The 23,620-nt window shown below is 36.8% G+C and overlaps 1 protein-coding gene across 1 annotated transcript in view; it reads right to left on the bottom strand.

The window, feature by feature from the left end:
• The window catches only part of LOC138709117 (luciferin sulfotransferase-like), a 37,649-nt gene continuing 14,029 nt past the window's right edge, over positions 1-23,620 (bottom strand). Inside the window, exons 3-7 of the mRNA XM_069839651.1 lie at positions 22,797-22,896; positions 20,823-20,976; positions 19,143-19,263; positions 12,917-13,011; positions 1-2,145 (exon numbers count right to left, since the gene is read on the bottom strand). Of these exons, the coding sequence (XP_069695752.1) occupies positions 1,846-2,145; positions 12,917-13,011; positions 19,143-19,263; positions 20,823-20,976; positions 22,797-22,896 (770 nt within the window). The 3' untranslated portion in view covers positions 1-1,845. The remainder of the gene's footprint in view (positions 2,146-12,916; positions 13,012-19,142; positions 19,264-20,822; positions 20,977-22,796; positions 22,897-23,620) is intronic.

Below are 23,620 nucleotides of genomic sequence, written 5' to 3'. Positions count from 1 at the left end.
TACAGCTTTAGAATATTAATTTTATTGTACTGTATCATTCAACTCTTACATTTTGTACTTTCCAAAACTTTTTACTTTACACATAACAGTAACTTGCTTCGTATCACCTCGGTGAAACTTTTCATAGTTTTCGCTAATCACTCTAACAGAGTCAAAATATTGCTTTCATACAATGACATTGTTTTCTAAAACCACTTTTCTATTCACTAATACTTCATCTTATACTTAAACATTTTATGTGATATATTACGACAATTTCATCTGTACTAGGACATTCGAAATGTAATGGCAAATAGTTACTGTTTCACACTATATATATACAGAGTTTACTTTTGACATTACACGCTTCAAATATAGTCTCTGCCATGTCAACAATACATTGCCAAATTCTTGGAAGACGGCGGACTCCATCTGCAGCAGCATTTCTTGATATCTCTCTCACTGATCAATCTAGAACTCTTCAGATATAAACTCTTGATTGAAAGCGAATGCCTCGCTTTCAGTATAGTTCAATATGGTAGGACTTCTCTTGTAATGCCCTAAAGCACAGAGTTGCACGTTTTTCTCTTGCAACTTGGATTTTTATAAAGCACCTTTCTTCGTACCTTTAGGGCTGTAGTTTTACTATAAATCAGAAAAACCCACTGTATTCACAAAATATGTCTACTTCGAGACTTTCAATATTGCAAATTTATGAAACAGTCGCTGCTTTGTTATGTAGTACCAGATTTCAATGGTCTCCGCTAGGAGGACTGATTTATAGCATTGTTGCCATTACTTAAGGAATGCCCTAGTAGTTTACCATATTCAGTTTACATTTACTTTTCAGTTTCCTATGATGTTGCAAAATATTGACACCCTTCCATATTACATCTGCATAAGGAGAATTTACGTGGGGTTTGCTGAGGGGGATAAACATAGTATTTAATTGAAGATATTAAGTTAATCCTAATGCATTGATCGCATTGGCAATGGTGGTAGTAAGTTTTGTATGATAACTTATGTGAATGCTAGTGGTAATTGTATCGCCACTGTTCCCGACTTTCTCTACTTTTCTTACATCTCACTGTGATCGTGCTGACTTCAACTTCTAAGTAAATACATTCTTTGAATGGTTAACATCTCGTAATTGTAATTCTACCATTATTACCCAGTAAAGAGACCTCCTTTATCGGTATATATCTCAGTAATAAGAACCATATTACTGGTTCATTGTATCTCTTAGTTTTTTCTCTTTGTTGAGAATGAAACATAAGGAAGCTACGAGACATCATTGCTATTAAGTCTGAAATCTCTTCTCCTTCGAGGTCCAATAGTCGCCATCCGATATTCGCCAATTCAAACGTTGCAGTTGACTATGAATTTTTAAGGGCTTCCTTAATACAGTATGTTATTATTTGAGAAGGGAAGTAATAGTTAGGGTCATGAATTTATCACAAGCAAAAAGAAATTCTACACGTGACTGAACAAAATCTGAACAAAATTTACCGATTGTTCCTTGCCATTTTCTGCTTTGTGTACAGATGTTTTTAGCAAGACAACATCTTCTAAGATCATAGAAAATATGCGTAGAAACTAAGAAAATTAACAAAATAATCTAATACGTACGTTTCAATGTTTCTGAAGGCAGATAGTGAATGAATTTTAAAGATTAAAAAAAAAATTGATGGTTCTTGAACTACTTAGTATGAGTTTAAACCTCTCTTTCTATAACTCCCTTTTTTATCCGGAATATGAGGTTCGTGTCAACTTTTATATAATGCAATTTGGTTAATATTAAATCAAGTTGCTCTCCAGACAACTTCAGTGAAGTTTACAAAACTTTGTTCAAACATGTCTACTGCTTTATTCGAAGCTGAGACCGGTGCCCCTGAGATTCTCCTCGGTCCAAGTGTCAAAACGAGCTGCCATTTCAGGACTCATATGGTTCTTCCAGTCTCCAACTTCTCCTTTCCGGATGAATCGTAGGTCTGTCTTCTGAAGGTAATCCGGACCGTTCTTCTTGGCTATGATGGGCTCCAGATTGACTGCAGGATTCTTCTTCATGTTGCTGAAGCTTAGGTGTTCGGCCAGTTGTTGCACCTCGGCCTCTGATAACGTCTTTCCCAAGAAATCCGCCGTCTTCTTTATAGCACTTGCCTGATCCTGTAAAAGATATTACTTTTCATTTATTTATTTATTTAATTTTAAACTTCGATTTTCATTTTTTTTTTAATTTATTTTCATTTCAACTAAAGGAAAGTTAGCCTACAGGGTTGTTTACAATCTCTGATAACGAATTTGAATGACATTATGTGCGTCAGGAATCACACAAACAGCTGAATTGCGGCGAGAGGTGACAGACCAGTAGTGAGTGATTTTATAATCAGAATGCATGGTAGGAGTACCCAAGAAAATCGAGCCTTTTCGAGAGGGGTTCATAAAAACCCTTTCCGATGCCAAGTGAAGTTACGTGATAATCATAGGAGCCTGCAAAAAAACGTGGTTTTGTTATTTCCAAGAAAGGCATCTTGTGTGTACCTAATAAGACTGGCAAAGCTCGGATGGAATTAATTCCAGAGTGGAAAAAGCAAGCAAATCCACCCCCGTCACAAGTCGTAGCACCCTATGAGATGATACAAATTAATTCCATTCGAGCTTTACCAATCTTATTAAGTACACAGAAGATGACTTTCTTGGAAATAACGAAACCTCGTTTATTGGAGGCTTCTTTTATTTTCACTTAACTGTACTTGGCATCGGAAAGGTTTGTTATGTACCCCTCCCAAAAAAGCTCGATTTTGTTGGGAATTTCTGCTGTTAGTCGCCGTGCACTCTGACTATGAGATTACTCACTACTGGTCTGTCACCTCGCGCCACAGTTCAGCTGTCGTGTGACTCCTGACGCACATGATGTCATTCAAATTCGTTATCAGAGATCGGAAACAACCCTGTATTCAATGCCTGAACAATTCAAATAATGGACTGTCACGATTGATTTAAATAATTATTTATTTTCTTTCTTCCGAATTTTCGAAATTAATGTCTGCAGGACTTTATTAATATGCAGAACTCTTCTATGTTATGAGTATAGTTTGCTTTATACAGGTATTTCATTATGACTTAAGTGATAATGTTTCCCACAATGTTTACAATTCAGAAGATCTTCTTTCAATTTTCGTCAAGTAATTGAATATTTATCTCGTTTCCATACGGCTTAAAAATATGCCCTACATTTATGCTGTCTTCATTGATGGCCTTCAGCTATATTTGACCATATGACGGGTATCCTGCTGTTTTTAAGGGTATAGTGTTTTTTTATGAATCTGAACAAATATTTTTAACAATAATACGTCTAAATTGCCTTCAAAACTGTATGATGAAAATGACCTATTTATTAATCTCCACTGAGGGGAGGAGTACGGACTGGGTCTGTCCTCGCACGTAGACCGTTTGAGTGGTCCATTGTATGCATATCTTAAGACCGCCCACGCTACATATTCCCTCGCGGGCTCCATCCGAACTCCCCTACAGCCTACAGAGTCATTTTACCTTTCTGCATAGGCATCACCAGTTCTTCAACCCCAGGTCCCACGAGCTACCACGGGGAGAGCCCACAGTACTCAGCAATACCACCTGCAACTTATGAGCACGTATCACGGGGTACAAGTTCGGTGGCAGCACACAGCCGACTTTACATCGGAGCAAGCACGAAATAAGGGAAAGAAACGGAGATATTTATGAAATAGAGGAAGTGTAACTATGATGGCGAAACGAGTTTTAGGTCCAACGTCGCAAATTACCCAGAAATTCTGCTTCAGCTGGTTGAGGGACATCCTCGAATAAAACCTCAACCAGGTAACTTATCCAGCTCATTTCACAGTGGACAAATGATGATAATAATAGTGGTAGTGGTAGTAGTAATAATGATGCATCTTCAACTCCTCAATTACTAATGAAGGATCGATATCAAGGAGGGAAATCAATCCGTTAGCATACGAAACTTATTGTTTGGATTATTCTCATTGCAGATGAAGTAATATGCGAACTAACTACTTAGTGCCCACATCCCATAGTCTTTACAGATGCTTAGAAAATGAAACGTAAACGTCATTATGATAATGTATTATTTCGCTAGTACTGATTCTGCAGTTGGTTCTGACGAACAGTGGCGGCTCGCATTAAGGGGCACATGGGCACGTGCCTCCCCCCTCCCCATTCGTTTTATTTTCCCACAAAAAAAAAATAACGCAATTTTTGTTTAAAATTATCTGCTCAAAACGTAATGACTTAAGAGGTATAAATATGCTGTGAAATGTGAATGATTTCAGCTCTCGGGCACCGTAGTTCTAGTGCCCATCCTTTGCACATGCGCACAGATAACTCGAGTTTCAAGTGCGTGGAGAGCGGTGTGATGTGATGGATGCGGGGCGAGAGAAGATGAGAGGGGAAGCGTCGCCCAGGGCACAGAAATTCACGTGGTCATTCTTTGCACATGCGCAAATGGTTTTAACAACGTGTAGAACGCTATGCGGACGAGAAGGAAGCTATGAATGATGGTAACACTGCCATGGCCCGAAGAACCAATTGAGTTGCCATCTTAGCTATTCTGTAGCTAGATCTAGCTTTTTTTTAGATTAGTTACTATAATTGCTATACTTCATATCAGAGGCAATGCTTAACTATGTTTTCTGATTAATTTAGACACTAATATTAAATTGTTTATCATTGTTAATATATAGTAGTTTACCTATATTCAAAATTATGATAGGCTGCTTTTTTATTAAGAGTGTTGGCAACTTTGACAATCGTACGAAATACATGTCTCGATTACCGCGTTTGTATCGTAGCGGCAATAATAACATTCTGAGTGGTGTTAATAATTCTCTTCCTTTTAAGTGTGAAGTAGTGAAGTTAGTTACCGGTACATTAGTGTTCGTTGTGTGCTTGTTCATTTCAATACAAATAAAGTTAGTGAACTAATTGGAAAGCAATTAGATTTCGACAGCAGAGTTCGCGCCAATAATTTAGGCACACCCCGGTCTGATATGGTCATTATACAGCAGACGGAAGGCAAAAACAGAAAATTTAATAGCTCTAGGTATGATAAAGCGAAATGGTTGTGTGGATGCGAAGAGAAGAACGCAACATCAGAAGGATTCGTTCTGATTTAGGAGAACATAATGACGACAATCCGGTCCCTACTAAACGACATCGAACTGTCGATCAACAAAAACGAGTCAGTGCGTTGGAAACGTGTGATATTATTGTGTCGAAAGCAGAAGAACGATTTCGTTTCACAGGCCACTTAGCTGCTGCCAAACTTTTCCGTGTATCTAGTTTTCATTTATATTGTAATCGGTTCCCAGAGAAAGATTTTGCGGCAACTGTCAGACTCGAGCTTGAAGTGCTATATTCCAGGGTAGACTTGCGTACGGCCGAAGGAGCTGCAGCACTTCTGCAACTCTTTTTGCGCAACAATATGCAAAAAACATTTCACGAGTGTGTTCGATTACTAAGCATCATTGTTACAATACCTATGTCAACTGTGGAAAGTGAAAGGTGCTTCTCTACTTTAAATCGAATAAAAACCTTCCTCAGGAACGCAATGAGCCAAGAAAGACTGACAGCATTAGCAATGCTTTCAATTGAGAGTAAAATTGTGCGTTTGATACCCAACTTCAATCAGCGAGTTATCGAAGTATTTGTTCGAGCTAAGGATCGAAGAATGGACTTCATCTATAAATAGAAAGGTTAGTTTATAATGCATTTTTTATATTTACATTTTGCTATTGAAATTTTCAGCAATTATTCCGTATGGCAAGCCTATGTTCGTGTAGTGAGGAACCTATGGGTTCAATTAATTCAATATTAGTGTTATAAGTTGTGCCCCACTAAATAGTTTGGTCACGAGCCGCCACTGCTGACGAAATTCAGTATGCTGTTCTGAAGTGACAGGTTTAGAAATACCAGCAAAACAGGGGATATAAGCTAGCTTAAACAATGCAAATTATTGTCATGTTATTATTTTCTTTAATGACAAATTTCAAGTTATCCCCTTGGTATCTTACGGTATGTTGCAAACTTACTCGGAAATTGTTCATCACACGTTGATTTTGAAGAGTTTGACGGAAATGTAAACTGAAATGAGAGCAGTCATAAACGGCCAATACACAGTGAATAGGCGATAGAATGTGTGCTGTTTCTGCTACAATCATAATTTGTTTCCTACTTTTTTTTCAACACGAAAATGAGAGAGTTATTACAGTAGTGGTTCCCAAACTGTTTGAACGCGCGACCCACTTTTGGGCAAGACTTCTATTTGCAACCCCCGTACGAATTCTTGACCCCATTCGAAAAATACAAATGCCTGTGAAATCGCAAACAACTATAATTTTACTCAAAAAACCAGCGTCTAGACTTACTACACAAAGAACTATTTTAAACAACATACTTATGGCTTTTAGAGAACCCAGAAGTTCATTGCCGTCCTCACATAAGCCCGCCATTGGTCCCCATCCTGTGCAAGATTAATTCAGTCTCTATCATCATATCACACCTCCCTCAAATCTATTTTAACATTATCCTCCCATCTACGTGTCTGCCTCCCCAAAGACTTTTTCCCTCCGGCCTCCCAACTAATACTCTATAATTGCATTTCTGGATTCGCCCATACGTGTTACATACCCTGCCCATCTCAAACATCTGGATTTAATGCTCCTAATTATGTCAGGTGAAGAACAAAATGCTTGCAGTTCTGCGTTGTGTAACTTTCTCCATTCTCCTCTAACTTCATCCCTCTTAGTCCAAAATATTTTCCTAAGCACCTTGTTCTCAAACATCATTAACCTCTGTTCCTCTCTCAAAGTGAGAGTCCAAGTTTCATAACCATACAGAACAACCGGTAAAATAATTGGTTTATAAATTCTAACTTTCAGATTTTTTTTTGAGAGCCTGGATGATAAAACTTTCTCAACCGAATAATAACAGGCATTTCCCATATTTATTTTACGTTTAATTTCCTCCCGAGTGTCATTTATATTTGTTACAGCTCATGCATTTTGTCCTACAGAGCTGCGCACGAGATCGGATGAGTCTACTTACGAATTACAGGGGAATGCCTTCCCCTTTGCCTTGAACTCGGCAGACACACGCCCGATCTTCCCTTCTACTCCTACCCCCTCCACAGAAACGTTCCCGTACTGCACATCGCGAGTGTCTTGACAAAATGTATGAGCTGTACTGTTGCTCCATTTGAATTTTTCTACCGCTTCAAAGGATAAATTTCCAATTTTTTATTGTAAACAACAGTTTTCTTAATATTTTCCGGAAGAAACTCAAAATAATTATGACAATCACAGATTGAAACTGAATCTGTATTGAAAAACTTGCGTTCTACTTGCTGAAATTCCAAATATATAAAGCCGAAACTTATTTAAATATGTACCTACTGATGAAATGTTGACACTAGAATTTTTTTCGCAGAGCATGGACTGTGTTGGGTCAAAAGAATTAAAAATAACACCTCAATAAAGCGAAAAATGTTACTGAACTTGAAAATGATACCACTGTGTCTATAGCGAATACAGAATCCAGATTTGAGGAGCTGCTTTCTGACAAACAGGCGCATTTATTGAATTTGTTTATTTTTTGTTTTACTTTATAAAATCTGAAATTGTTCTTATTTTTGTGTTCAGCGTTGTTTATCTGTACGTTTCAAAATAAGAATTAAATGTTTCTTAATAAGGTGTTTTTTTAATCATCTTGTGACCTCCGTCAGCTCTTTACACGGCATCGCAGAGGGGTCGCGACCCACACTTTGGGAACCACTCTATTACAGTGAATGGTGAAAGATATCGGCATGTGGTCTCGTAGTAGCGTCTTCGTTCCCGAACCCAATGGGCCGGGGGTCAAATCCCCGCTTAGGACAAGTTGTCTGGGTAAGGTTTTTTCTGGATTTTTCCGTCTCTCCTATGGATGAATATCAGGTAACTTTATCAGGCGCTTGCAACCCCACTCATTCTCGCCACTTCCTTTCCTCTCTTATCATCATTTCATCTTCATTTCTGGTTGTCGTACTTGGTTGTCAGATAGCACCTGCGGTGGCCTTCCAAAGCTGCTGACTCTCTCGGCCGGCCTCCATGGATATTTCCAGAAGTGATAGTTGGCGGCCAACAGCGGAACCTACTCCCCTCCCGCCGGGAGAGGGGGCTTACACCTCAGACCGTTGAGGGGGGAAATGTGGCGGGGGTTGTTGCTGTTGGAGTAGAATGTACACGAGTTCGAAGGATGGCAGCAAATACTCTCCAATGATAATATTGGAAAGTTCACGGTAAAAGTGGCGAATGACTCACCAGTGCTATCTAGCGGCAGGGATTGTAGGCAGCGAGGATGACGTGACGATTAGCGTGATGAACTGTGATACGAGTTTTCTTCCTCAACAAACACGTGATGTCGTAAGGATTATTCTCATCATAGTTGCACACAATGTCAGTTAAATGTGGAATTGTTTGTTTTAGAAACTACGCTTAGCAAAAGCTGCTAGATATTTTATCAGATTTCCAAAAGATAGAGATAGGGAGTAGTCATGTAAACACCAGTAGAATGTTACTTTTCTATTACAAGATTATTATTATTATTATTATTATTATTATTATTATTATTATTATTATTATTATTAATACTGCTCCTAATACTACAGTTATTTGCTTTTGTCTTTTAGGTGTGCCATGCCCATATAGGTAAATAGACGTAAAGGACAAGGCCTGAAATCCTAGACGTTAGTTAGTGAGGTTTAATAGGGCGCGTCAGCTACTGTCGCTATTTGCGGCCTTATCTAAAATTCTTTAAAAAAAACAAAACACAAGCAATATCATAAGCAAAATGCTAACACTAATTAAAAACATTGTCAACAGTTCTAGACGAAACGTTTAGATTAGAGGGACAGAATCTTCTTCTTCTTCTTTCCCTTATCTTAACCTCTCCCTTATAGGTACTTATTACACGATCCACGCCATCCGGGCCTTACAGGGCCGCGACCTGTCGGGAGAGGAATTAATCTGTGGATCACATACATACTTTTTTGACCACACAAGGACATGGAGGGCCTCCCCGAATGAGGGATCAGTTCAGTGCCAGGGCCACCTCCGGTACAGCACAAACATTTAAGACATTACACATCATTCACTCACACATATGAAAGGATTAAGGGAAGGATCGCCGTCCATGGCCGGACTTTCAAGAGGTACAATCCCGGCATTTGCCTGGAAATAACTGAGGAAACCATGAAAAACCTCAGGATTGCCGGCCCCTGGGATCGAACCCCGGACCTCCCGAATGCAAGGCCAGCCCTCTACCACGCCGCTAGCCCGCTCGGTGAGGGACAGAATATTTGTACAAAAGCCACAAAATATATTCAGATTACTTTAGATTATCGGACTTCAATAACTAATACTTTGGAACGTCAGGGGTAAGTAAAAAAAAGTGTAATAAATTGGAAAAATATACTGAAGTTTCAAATCAGTCGTAGGAGTGTTCATTTTTAATATTTTGTTTTTAATAACAGACTGAAGGTAACAATTATTCATTCACTAAATTTAACAGCTCCTTCTTCCGAAAATATGGGTCAAAATCAAAACACAATTAAAGAACCGCGAAGGCCCCAGAGAAACGTATTAGGTCTTGCATCTAGGAGGCTGTGGGTTCTCTGATATCATACAGAAACGACGGACGATACTCCTCTACCATGTAATTAGATAGTACGTACATTAGCAATTACATAATATTCCCTATGCTAACTGAATCAGTTACCAAACTGCATAAATCTACTTTACTTTCTTCATACAAAACACAATTTCTTTATAGTTTCTCCGTATACAAAAATTGAATGTCTTTACTTTTTTTTTTAACAAAACAGTGTGCGTTGGGATGCTTAATATAAACATGTGAATTGTTGATTTTGGGAGGAAAGTGAACTCATGTTTTTTCATAATAAGTGATTCAGGTAGTTATTCGGACAAAATAATTTGCCTAGCCCTATACTTTAAAGGCATTGTTAATATTTTACTACATAAAGTTCATTTTTTTACGATGCAAGTATTCCTAAAAGATGAAAAATTTCTCGAGTGTAAATGACAGCTCCGAACACAGCAAATTCAAAAGCTGATTTATTTGAAATTGTTTAAGATGGTGAATTCATTGGCCCCAAGTGCGCTTAAAAAGAAGGAAATATGAAGACGGTATTCCAGTTACGACAAAAGTTTTGCCGCAACATTCCTTTATTGCTCACCTCAAGCTAAAGATTTTTAAAAAGAAAATTATGCTTATCAACAGTTAGATCTCTCCAAAATTGACTTTATGAATTTCGTATATGCCTTGGTATAAATCCCACCATTTTACAATTCATTATTAAATATAAAATCGGATATTCTATCATTGAATGAAAAGGTTCTAACTATTATTATTGTGGATGAAATGTCTTTGAAGGAAAATATAACTCATAAAGCTAAAGTACACATTTCAAGGGATTCATTGAATTAGATATAAATAGATCTAATCAACAAACTTCAACTGACGTAGAAATTTCAGAAGTTCCACTTGCAATGGTTTTCATTATTCGAGGAATGAGCAAAAATTTAAAGCAAACCATAGGTTATTTTTATCAAAAGATACCATGCTTTATCCCTAAAGCAGCAACTGTGCCAGTATCTTCACTGATAAATATTTCAATGTACAAATAAATTGTTACATCAAAAATAAAATGGTTAACCATTAGCTAAAAAACGAAATAGGCGAAGCACAGGGGCGGCCCGTCCTTATGTGCTACAGTACTACAGCACAATGATAATTTTTGCTCAAATAATGTATTTGCCATACCACCATAGTATCTGATCTGCCATTTGATAATTTCCCGTGATTATGTTCATGACGCGTTATAGAGTGTTTAGTCTTCGCTCTTAGCTCTTTGGTGCCTCAGGGGGTACAATGTGCTACCCAAAACTCTACACGAGACAATTAATGCGCATGTGCGAAGCTGAAATCACTGCCCTGATTGGCTATTTTTACGCGGGGAAGTGCTGTAGTCAGCTTCAGCACAACAGCTTGGAGATTGCAAAAGTAAAGCGTAACGAAAGAATGCTTGTTTGTGGAAGAACTCGGAACTATGTACAATGTATTTGGTAATTCAAGTGTCCGACTGCTGCTGCCGTCTATCTGCTTTTTGAGGTTCCTCCTGAATCAGTCAGCAGGAGACGGAAAATGGAATCCCAGGAAATTGATGCCAAGGAAGTATGTGACCGTATAATTCAGGAAACTACTCATCGTTTCCAGTCTAAGCTACCTAGACGTAACAAAATTATTAAACAGCAAATTTTCTGGCAATTTTTCGCATAGCCTAATTTTCCTGAACGCGAAGTTCCTGTCAACAGCTATACTGTACTGAACAAAAGAGTGTTGACACAACTTTGAGTTCTATACGGAAGACCCGACTTCCGAAATAAAGACGGCTGTTCAATTGTTACAATACATAGTCTCCAACAATTCACAGGATCCATTCTGTGAAGTAACGAAGTTGTTAAATATTTTGGTTACAACAGCAATAACCACTGCTGAGCCAGAAAGATGTTTTTCTTGCTTAAAACGCATAAAAACGTTTTTAAGGAACACTATGTCCCAGGATCGCCTCACTGCTCTTGCAACACTGTCAATAGAAAAGAGTATGATGTCCAAGATGAAGGGATTAACACCAGGGTAATTGACAGGTTCTGCAGTAGGAAGGAATGTAGCATGGACTTCATATTTCGTCACTAGGCGAGTCTCAAATTAAGATAAATACATATAAGTGTATACAGTAGGCCAATATAGAAATTGTAGCACACTCATTATTTTGACCACCAGCCGCTACTGGAAAAGTATGAAAGCTTCTAAAGACATGCACAACTAAATCATAATTAGGCTACATTTAAAAATTCGAGAATTATGTCGTTTCATTTCTATTCCAATAACTTTGTAACTTCTTATTAATTAAAAATATTGTGAACATTGTGACTCTAAATAACGCTATTGCTTTACATTTTCATATTGACATCAAATGCACACCTCTCCGCTTTTCCTCACGTAACCCAGCACGCCGCACGGAGTGTATCAACAATCCAAGCCGCTAGATAGCACTTTTCGCCGCCGCTTGTAATGCTAAACAGGGAAACTTTCCAGTATTATTGTTAGAGAGTATTTGATGGCAGGGACTGGTCGTAAGGGTGTTGGCAGTTAGGTCGGTGTGGCATAGGCGGAGTCGGTGGTCATGTAGGCCTAACTCATCCCAGGGGGTGCACAATAGACCTCAGGTCGTTGTTCTCCTCCCGCCCTCATAGAAAAAGAGAGAGAGAAAGAAAGAAGGAAAGAAAGAAAGAAAGAAAGAAAGAAAGAAAAAAAGATATCGGCAAATATTACGACATTATTCAGAGACACACTAAACAGGGATGGCATTTGATTTCAAATGTCATACACTGCGTTTGTTAATAAATCCTTTTCTTGGACGCTTAATTTCTCGGTTTTGCAATATCAACTGGTCGGCACGATCCCCAGACCTGACAATTGATGATTTTTTTTTCTCTGGGGATACCTAAAAAAAAAGGTTTTCCAAACCGGGCTGCACTGTATCTAGAATCTGAAGAATAGGATACAGGCAGAAGTTCCAGGTTTATTGAAACGTGTCATGAACAATTTTCAGGTAAGAAACCGTAAGGTACCGAGAGGATCACTTGAAGTGTGTATCTTTAAAAAAAAGTAATAAAATACCGATAAATTACATTATTCAAGCTATAGCCTGTGTTAATCTGATATTTCTAAACTATACAGTCACTTTAGAAACGTATGCTGAAATTCACCGAAAACAGCTGCCGTATCATCTATAACATTTTTCTCTTTATTGTCTACCTACCCTCTTCATGTCTTCATACTTCAGAAACAGTATATTTGGTTCATGCCTTCGTCTCCAGAAACCCAAGATATGGCTCCATATAGGACCCACTGGGACTGAAACAAAGATTAGAGAATCAAATATATTAAACCAATATTAACACTCAGAATCTACTGAATTAAAACATTTCCTATGCGAGAGATATGTTTCTCAAAATTGTCATGTAGCCTATACTGGGACCGAATTTGCATAAAACGGGACCCATTTTACATAAACAAAATGGGGTTTGATTCTCATATATTCATTAATGTTCTGAAACAGCTTAAAATTAGAATAAAACATATAAATTCTAAACAAGCTTGTATGTAATGCTAAGTATAACTTAATGTATACGTACTCTATCCAGCGGAAGAATAAAGCGATGTAAAACATAGAACACCAATGGATCTGTTTACATGGCAACAAACAAAGGAATCACTGCCAATTCAGACATCTCAAGATCACATGCATGTGTTTACATCACTTTATTCACTCGTTGGATAGACACTATGCGTTTGTAACGTACAGCTGTCAAAAGAAAAAGTGGCCGCTCTCCTCAAACAAAGTTCCCTTCGGGTATCTTCGCTACAATTCGGAGCCAGGCGATGTTACATGTTGTTGGACCACGTTGGCTGATATCTACAGTTATAATTGAAGTATACTGTGTGTTATTCGATAGCATAATGGTAGCGTTCAGGCCTCTTATTCATGAGGTCCTGCGTTCGACTACAACCTCGTGCTTTTTATGTCCTTTTTTGTTCTGTTTTTGAGAGAGAGACAAACTAGACATAATGGCTCCTTTCTCTTTTATGATTATTTTAGTAATTAACATCAGGTTCATTAACATATTATGCCATGACTTTATCATTATCATTATGATATTGTGGCTGCAAATGGAAAGAAAAAAGATTTTATTCTCAATAAAATATCTTTCGTGGCATAAACATAACAAATTTACTGGCGTCGGCCTTAAAACATTCAAACAAGCGTTCAAAAAACAAAACAAAAAGCCACAATTCAATATTTAGTCTATCTTCCTCTTATCTCGATCATCTTGCGGTCTAGTGGGCATGGAATTGACTAGTCTTTGCAAATAGCGACTGTTCTTAGACACGATATTCCAGGCATTCTGAACATACACACATAAATGTTCTGTCCATGGGCAGGTCTTTCATTGCAAACCCAGCAACCTCCAATCTTTCCTATTTTCTGCCTTCCTCTTAGTCTCCGCATATGATCCACGTATCCTAATGTCGTCTATTATTCTTTTCAACCAGAGACCCAACCAATTCCTTTTTCTCTTTCTAATCCGTTTCAGCATCATTCTTTCTTCACTCACTTTTTCAAACACAATTTTATTTCTTATTCTGTCTGTCCACTTCACACGCACCGTTCTTCTCCACATCCACATTTCAAATGCTTCAATTCGTTTCTCTTCATTTCGTCGTAATGTCCGTGTTCTTTCCCCATACAATGCCACACTCCACACAAAGCACTTCACTAGTCTCTTCCTTAGTTCTTTTTCCAGAGGTCCGCAGAAGATCCTTCTTCTTCTATTAAAAGCTTCCTTTGTTCATGTTTGCAGTTTTCTTGGGAAGGATAGGCCTAAATGCGGTAACATCCCGTTGCTTTCCGCACATCACTATCTCTTTCGCATCTTATTAAATTCCAGGGGGCCCAAGCGTGGAGATGAGGAGAGTGGATTTGACTAATTGGGCCCTCCGGACTTCACCGAAAGTCACGGCAAGGGTTAAATATTAATTCTATCAGGATGTTTGACCCGGTCAGAGACCGGGAAATCTCAATTAGCCTTTGTCCCCCGCATCCTGGACTAGCTTCTAGGAATCATCAGAAAATCTTAGAGTGTGATTGGGCCAATTTTTCCGAAAATGTTTCCACACTTTTGCTCTCGTAGCTCAGCGGACGAACGTCGGAATTTAGATGTCAACGTCTCAGGTTAAATTCCTCGTTACTCCTTTTCATTTTATTGTGGTTCAAGATAGTATAATGTAATAATACAAAAAGAAAAACTAATACCAGTATTATGCAACTGGATTTTTCAAAACCTAATATTAAATTTATGTTATTTATATCGCTAAAGAACGATTACAATATAAATAAGTTGAATATTATTTATACAGTATCACTAAAGAACGATAACAGAATATAAATGATAAATATCGGTTTGTTTAATTAATATATTGCGAAAGAACAATAACAATATAAATAACTTGAATATTGTTTTATAATGCTAATGAAGGAAAACAATATAAATGATAACTTGAATATTATTTAAATCGCTAAAGAACGATAACAATATAAAAAACGTGAATATTATTCATATCGGAATTTCATGGATTTATTACAGATGTATTTAAGAAATTGTAGAAGAATACTAATTAGTAACAGTGTCCTATTTATTCTTCTTGGAGCCAAATTTGTAACTTTTAAAAGTGTGGTTACTATGTTGAAGTGTGAGTTGTAACGGATGCTTGATTTGTTATGTATGTGAGTCAGTTATGGGATGCTTGATGTCGTCGCAATGTCGTAATTATAGTTTGATTGTGTTTGTGTGACTATTGTGTATTAATTTATTATGTATGGTACGGTAAGCTGCATATTTGTGTTATAGAAGTGTTACGTATGTGTGTTGTTAATGTTTTTGTATGTTTCAAATTGATACCTGACATTTGTTTTGCAATCGCAATGCCTAATTTACGGATTGCTTATGTTTTGTTTACATCGCGTAAGCTAATTTAATTTTCTTTTCCATTTCTCTTTATCCTTATCTTTTTTTGTGTATAAAACTATAGCCCTAACATACATATGTAAAATAGGGCTAACCCCCATTGGAGATACAATAATAATTATTATTCATATCGTTATAATACGATAACAGAATACAAATGATGACCTGAATTTTATTCATATCTCTAAAGAACGATAACAAAATATAAATAACGTGATATCCATAAAGAACGATAACTGGATATAAATGATAATTTGAATATCATTTACATCGCTAAAGAACGATTAAAAAATAAAATGAAAACTTGAAGAAGGCCCGAACCCACGACCTTTGAATCATTAAACAAGCACTCTACAGCTGGTCTACGAGGCGCAGATATGGAACACTTTTATAGTTCCGAACTCCTTGTACAAGCACATGCATCGTGTAACATCGCCGCGACCCGAAGTGGACTTTGAAAATATTCGCTGTTCACGAGTGCGGCCACTTTTTTTTTTTGACAGCTGTACATAGCCTATGTAATGTAATATGTATAACTCTTATCTTGTCCCACATCTTACAGCTTCAATGATAATGTAGTCTATGAAATACAATAAATGAAATTGAATGTGTATGTGTAATTTATGTATATATGTATGTATGTATGTATGTATGTATGTATGTATGTATGTATGTATGTATGTATGTACAGTTTCCCAAGAAAGAAATGAGGCGATGGAATATTCTTAAGTCTCAGATGTAAGACACTGCGCATGATCGGAGACCAGAGCACTGATACACAAGATAACGAATATCTGAGTTACTTAAATTCAGGTTATTTGGTTTGTTGCTAGCATCGTTCCGAAATTCACTTCAAAAACTGCAAAAAAAACGTGGTAATATGACGTAAATAATACATAAATATATACATAAATCGTGTAGTTAAATCGAGATTTGAACCTTCATGACTAGATCAACACTCCGCGCAGAAATAAAAGCTTCCGGCATCTCAATAACGCAGACGCTAAGTCCTCTGCGTATTGTACAGAAGAGATCGGGTTCGATTCTTAGTCTATACCAATGATTTTTTTTATCTGAATGATGTTGAAATAGAGTTTCACAGAGTCCTGAGATTAAGTTTTAATGATCACAGGCAATACAAAATTATAAATTATAATATTGTAAATGTTAATCTAATGAATTCAATTACATCATTTATACATTATTATTATTATAAGTATATACAGAGTGTAAATGCATCTATATTAAAAATTAACATTTACAATGAAATTGAAAAATGTAAAATGCTTTAACAATAAATATTAAGAAATTGATTTTAAATAAAATAACTACATCTAAATATTAATCGTATCAGCCACTAAGATAAGATGGAGAGCCAGACATTTATCCAGCGTTTTAGTCTCACTGCATGCAGGTTCCCATTCAAAATATTGACAAAGAATATTATAGCTCCGGCCATTTAGGAAGACGTTCCAAAAGGCGAAACATGCGAGTGAGAGTGCTGACTGCCCCAAATACATTATGACTGCTGCTCCTCGAGAAGGCTTTATTTCAAGTTTTTTTTTTTTTTTCATTTCATTTATTGTATTATATAGATCTTATATTAACATTGAAGCTTTAAGATGTGGAATAAGTCACAATTTTGTAAGATTACAGTTATACAATTTTTTTTACTACTATATATATATATGTAGATGATAGAGAAGTTGAGAAACGAACACTGTTGATTTGTGAATGGAAATGCGTAAAAAATTCAATATAGGCCAGTAAAATTCTGTTTTTGACATCATAGCAGGTGACGAAGGATGGATTTATTGTTATGAACCAGAAAATTAACGGCAGTTGGCACAGTGCGTCTCCCGAGACGAAGATAAAGCAACAATGGTCGAAATAGGTAAAAACACTGCTAAGAAGATGGTCCTGACATCTCTGTTCCAATGGAGGCTCATTGTAAAGGTACGGTCACACATCGCTACTTTTGCAGCGCAACTTTTGTACTGCAGCTGCAAAAGTTGCGTGTCGTGTTCACACGTAAGCCAAAAGTAGCTCACAGCACGCTACTTTTCGTGCTGCGCAACCCGAGTGCTGCAAAAGTTGCAACTGGAGCTTGCGAGTCTGTTCACACAAGGCGCTACTTTTGCAGCCGCAGTCATGCTGGAGGTTTCCGTCTCCTTGTTGACTTTTCAATATACATTTTGTGGTTTATTTAGTATTTAGTATTTATTTATGTAACCTGGTAGAGATAAGGCCGTCAGGCCTTCTCTGCCCCTCTACTAGGGGATTATAACTATAATATGAACAATAAAATTACAATTAATATGTGGTTATGTTCGCATTATTAAGAAACTCATGCGAAAGCTTACTTATCTATTATTTGCTTTTCTGTCGTATCTAGTATTCAGAAATTGACATTATTTTTACTATAAAGCTTTTAAAAACGCCTATATACTTAAATGATAACCAACAGTATATTCACGTAATCAATGTTGGCAACCCTCCTGTTTGGAACTACGCTACGGAAAATTTAAAAAATGAATTATATCGTCAGCAATTATGCTCAGACTGTGTTGTGTATTTAATAACTGTTACAAATAATTTATTTTCATCACATTTAACATTAAAATATATCCAAACAATAAAAGTATCATTGGCACATTTGGGTGGTAACACTGGTTGCAACCGCAGCAAAAGTTTCAACAAAACCGATATCAAAAATGCTGCGGCTGCAACCCTGAGAACCCTGTTCACACGTCGCTACTTTTAAGCTGCGCGCAGCATGGAAAAGTAGCGGGCAGCAGGTTCGGCAGCCGCTACTTTTCGGGTTGCACCGTTGTTCACACGTCGCAGTACAAGAGTTGCGAAGTTTTTTGTACTGCAGCGCTGCAAAAGTAGCGACGTGTGACCGTACCTTAAGATTAGTGCCGAGTGTGTGTGTGTGTGCGCGCATGTATGTGTATATGTTATGCATGTATTAGTGTGTATTCTTTAAATCTGAAGTCAAGTGTCGTCTCTAATGCCGGTCGGTATGGATTCTAAGTGAAAAGATCCCTGTGTGGTTTTTATTGGAAGACGAAATCAAACTGTTGACCTACAGTGCGATCGAGAAGTCTCTTCGCAGTGTTTGTGTAGCTGAGAACCCACTAGACAGAGAATTCAAGTGGCAGCACTGACCGCTAAGCATATGATGTACTGGGGGTGTGAGGTTGTCAAACTGGTATGAATGGCGGAGTGCCAACTTTCTACAGGATTGTATCCTAGGGTAACTAGAACTAATAGAGCTGCGGAGGGACTTTTCGACAGCACTGTCTATATTGTAATGTTGACCTACTAGCTCTACTGCATGCAGAAGGTGACCTGGTTGTCATCCCCTCTACACTAGAAACCAGTCAACCATATTAAAATATTAGTGGATATTATTACCATGTTAACACCATTTTATTTACAATTTTTATGCCTTACCTCTGCCTTTTAGGAACAATTCACAGAAATCTTCAAATGACCCTTTCATTTTGTGAATCAGCATACAGTAATGGTAGTAAGATACACACATATCCTTTGGATTCCGTGCCACATATACCATCTGCCAATAGAAGAAATAATTATTTCACTAAACAACCTCAAATAATATTCTAGCGATGTAATTAAATCTAAAATTATCTGATAATTTCTATTGTCATTATATTCCTTCAAAGAATGGACTCTTTTGACTCGTTCCGCTTTTTCTCCTGCTAGGATATGATATGAACCAACTCTAGACATTCACAAGTGATGGAGCCGTCTGCTGGTTATTTAGATAGCATAGAGTAAGAACTGATGTTAATACAAAACAAGGAGAAATACCGGACAAATCGCATACATCCAGAGCCGATAGAAGGGAATTAAGTGACAGGAATTAAAACAGCCCGCTGCATTGTTTGCGATATGAGTCAATGTTCCTAAATGTGTGTGGCTCCGAACACAATATGAGTCAATGTTTCTAAATGCGTGTATATCATATCATATCATATCATATCATATCATATCATATCATATCATATCATATCATATCATATCATATCATATCATATATCATATCATATCATATCATATCATATCATATATATCATATCATATATCATATCATATCATATCATATCATATCACATCACATATCATATCATATCATATCATATCATATCATATCATATCATATCATATCATATCATATATCATATCATATCATATCATATCATATCATATCATATATCATATATCATATCATATCATATCATATCATATCATATCATATCATATTGTTCAGTTCAGTTACAAAGTAATGTATGAAATGGAAACCGATTTATGAACTTGTGAAATTATTTATGAAATTATTTTTCATTGAATAAGTCAATTCAAGTTACTTACACTTCGAGAGATGCTTATAATGTTATTTTTTCCTTTTCTATCCTGATTGTAACACTGACTTGTTTTTCTCATTTTGCTGCTACCAGCTAGATACTAATTTCTCTCACTTGAAATACGCTGTGTCTAAAAAAACTACACATTTAAGAACATATTGTAAATAAAACTTCTCCATTCATTTAGTGCAATACAAGTTTTAATTTCAGGAGCAGTTTTCATAGTCGTCTTTCTTTCCTCTTCTTTCTTACTCTGTTTAACCTCCCCCTGCTTCCAACTTACACGACATTGCGGGTAGATCGTACACTACACATCTCACAAATGCGGGCCTTCCTGGTCATGGGGTAGCCATGATGCAGAGATATCACAGGAAAATCACAAGACAACGGACAAGCACCCAGTCCCGTAGACAGAAGATAAATTTCTTCCATTGTCCGCACCGGGAATCGAACCTCGGATCGCTTGTTTGGGAAGTGCGCACGCTATCCACATAGTCACAACGGCGGACTTTCATATTCATTTTGGAGAAAAAAGATATTACGTAGTCTATATACGAGTATCTGCACCAGAGACGAATTTCTAAATAAGATTAAGAAAATTTTACTACCTACTTTCTTGTCAAGACTATATTTCCAGTTCTTGTAGCTTCAGAACACTGTAGGATTTTGTTATAAATCCATATGAAACCATTTGATTAAGAAATGAATTGTTTTGTTCGATCACAAAAGCTGCTGACTGACATACCTTCGGCTTGACAGTGTCAATCGCGGCAGGGAGCAGCCCCCACGTGAGGTGTGTCTTGATGAAGCGCGGGGACTGCATGTCCTCCACCATGTCCACGGAGTTCCCCAGCTCCTTCTTCCAGTCCCCTTCATCGTTTGCTATCAGTGCCGTTAGCCTGGAAGTTCAATAACTCTTGAATATCCGGGTTACACTTGAATACAGCCAAGTAAAATTCGGACTGTAATGTAGATTTTGAGTGTCTTGATCTTGTGTTAAATGAATCGCGTCTAATATTTCAAACTTGTATTTCCATTTTCAATCACAAGTCTTTCGTGATCTTTGGATGTTTTCCTAGACCAGCATGTTTGGAACTTTTCCGTCTACTGAACATCTCTCCTAATCTCAAGCAACTATTGTCGCAGATAATTTTAGTATAATTTTGTAATTTATTGTTATTGATTAAGCTAATAATAATAATAATAATAATAATAATAATAATGATAATAATAATGATAATAATAATGATGATGATGATGGTGCGCTGGGGTTCCAAAGAAAACACTTCGAGAAAGATTTCTATAGTAACACTCTTTGAAATATTAAGTAGTCCTACTACATAACAACAAATCACCGTAATAGTATGATAATTTAAATCTTGAGTCTATCCTCCTCCTTTATAGATACTTTTTCTCCAAGAAGCAAACGAGATTTACGTTTTACTTTCTCACTAGAAAAAGATACTGCGAAGTTACAAAACTTTCGTGGAAATACTGTACATATTTTCAGCACTCTTGATACCGGAAAATTGAATCTAGATAATGCTATCTACTTATTAGTCTGTCCATCTGTGTACAGCGATTTATCCTGTTTGGTTCATATTCATTACCTAAGAGTCAATTTATCTGGAAATGATGCCTAAGAGGAATGATAATCTTAATAAAGATTTAATGGATATTCAGCACAAAGGAAAGATGATAATAAGAGGTAGAAAAATAAAGTGCATAAGATTTTCTTATGATCTGGCATTGTTAGCAGAAGAGGAGATGATATGCTACTGGAAATAAATGACAGCTTTGAGCAGTATGGAATGAAGATAAATGCAAACAAGAGGAATGCCAAAATTATCGGAAGAAAAATAAAGGTAAACGTGCGAATTGGAAATGAGACAATAGAACAAGTAGACAGCTTCAAATACTTGGGATGTACTATAAACATAACATGAGCTGTTGTCAGGAAGTCAAAAGGAGAATAGTAATGGCGAAGGAAGCTTTTAATAGGGAAAGGAGCATTTTCTGCTGACCTCTGGAAAAAGAACTAAGGAAGATACTTGTGAAATACTTTCTGTGGATTGTGATTGTATGGGATAGAAGTATAGACATTATGACCGAGAGAAGAGAAACGACTTTAAGCATTTTAAATATGGTTATGGAGCAGAATGGAGCGTGTGAAATGGAAAGACGGAATAAGAAATGAAGATGTGCTAGAAAGATGGCTGAAGAAAAAACGATACTCAAACTGATCAGAAAGAGGAAAAGGAATTGGCTGTGTCACTGGTTGAGAAGAAACTGCCTACTGAAGGATGCACTGGAAGGAATGGTGAACGGAAAAAAAAAAGTTCGCGACAGAAGAAGATATGAGATGATAGTCAACATTAAGACAGATCGTATGTGGAGACGAAGAGGAAGGCGGAAAAGAGAGTAGATTGGAGAATTCTGGTTTATAGTGAAGGACCTGCTCTTGGGAAGAAAACTATGAATGAATTAATTAATATATTTGTACATCTTGATTACACAACTTTTAACACTGTATCACTTCGGAATATGTATGATAAGAACTTTCTTGTGTTAAATATTATTAACGTACCTTGTTAACATGTTTCGAACTATTTTCGGTCATCTTCGGAACTGCAGTAATATATTTGATACATAGTCTAAATTACATAATATTTCGAATTGTGCTTTTATGCGGTGGGTAAATGATAAAATGTATACTTACTCTAAAACAGGAGTTCTCAGATTTTGTAAAACTTTTCTTGCCTTATCGAAATCTAAGTCGTTTCCAATGCACCAAACCATTTCCTGAGCCCACGTACTTCCTGAAAGTAGATACAAGTATATTTATGGTAAATAGAATCTTCATAATGTCGAAAGAAAGAAAGAAGAAAGAAAGAAAGAAAGAAAGAAAGAAAGAAAGAAAGAAAGAAATCACAATGCCAAAAATGTAATCATTGACACTTTACATAGGAAGAGGAATAAAACTCATTCAAACTTTTTCGACATCAAAGAGCGTTGTAAATCTGTCTGTAATAAATCACAGGTTGAACAAAGCTTTGCTATCCCGCCGTTAGTATCGGCGAGAGTACTAACAAATTATTAGCAGTTCCATGTCCTCTTTGCTCATTGCGCGCATACTACCGCTATGGCAATCTCACCAAAGTGTAATTTACGAGCACGCCAGCCGACAACAATGATGTTGCAAAGATGTTGCAAAGATTTGTACACCTTTTTTAGTATTATTTAAATGTATTGTCATTTTCACATTATTGACTGCTTTGAAACATATTAATTATTTCAAATGAAATAAAATGAGATAATTAGATAGAGATATACCTACTGAAAAACAACCCTTTTGTATTACTGAGGTTTGTACAGCATCAAAAGACAGTGAGTGATGTGTAGACATCGGATGTTTGAGAAAATGCCTATTTTATTTGAATGTTCGTTCATATTTAAATGATTTTAATAAATATGTTCGAATCATGAGAAATTAAGCATTCTGATGGATTGATCTTGCCTTTTTTGCCGTTTATGCCTTGTTTT

Source organism: Periplaneta americana, chromosome 11 (genome assembly GCF_040183065.1).
Source record: "Periplaneta americana isolate PAMFEO1 chromosome 11, P.americana_PAMFEO1_priV1, whole genome shotgun sequence".
In the NCBI taxonomy this organism is placed as follows: Eukaryota; Metazoa; Arthropoda; class Insecta; order Blattodea; family Blattidae; genus Periplaneta; species Periplaneta americana.
Note: the sequence above shows the minus strand (reverse complement) of the source record. Positions and strands in the feature narration are given on the sequence as shown.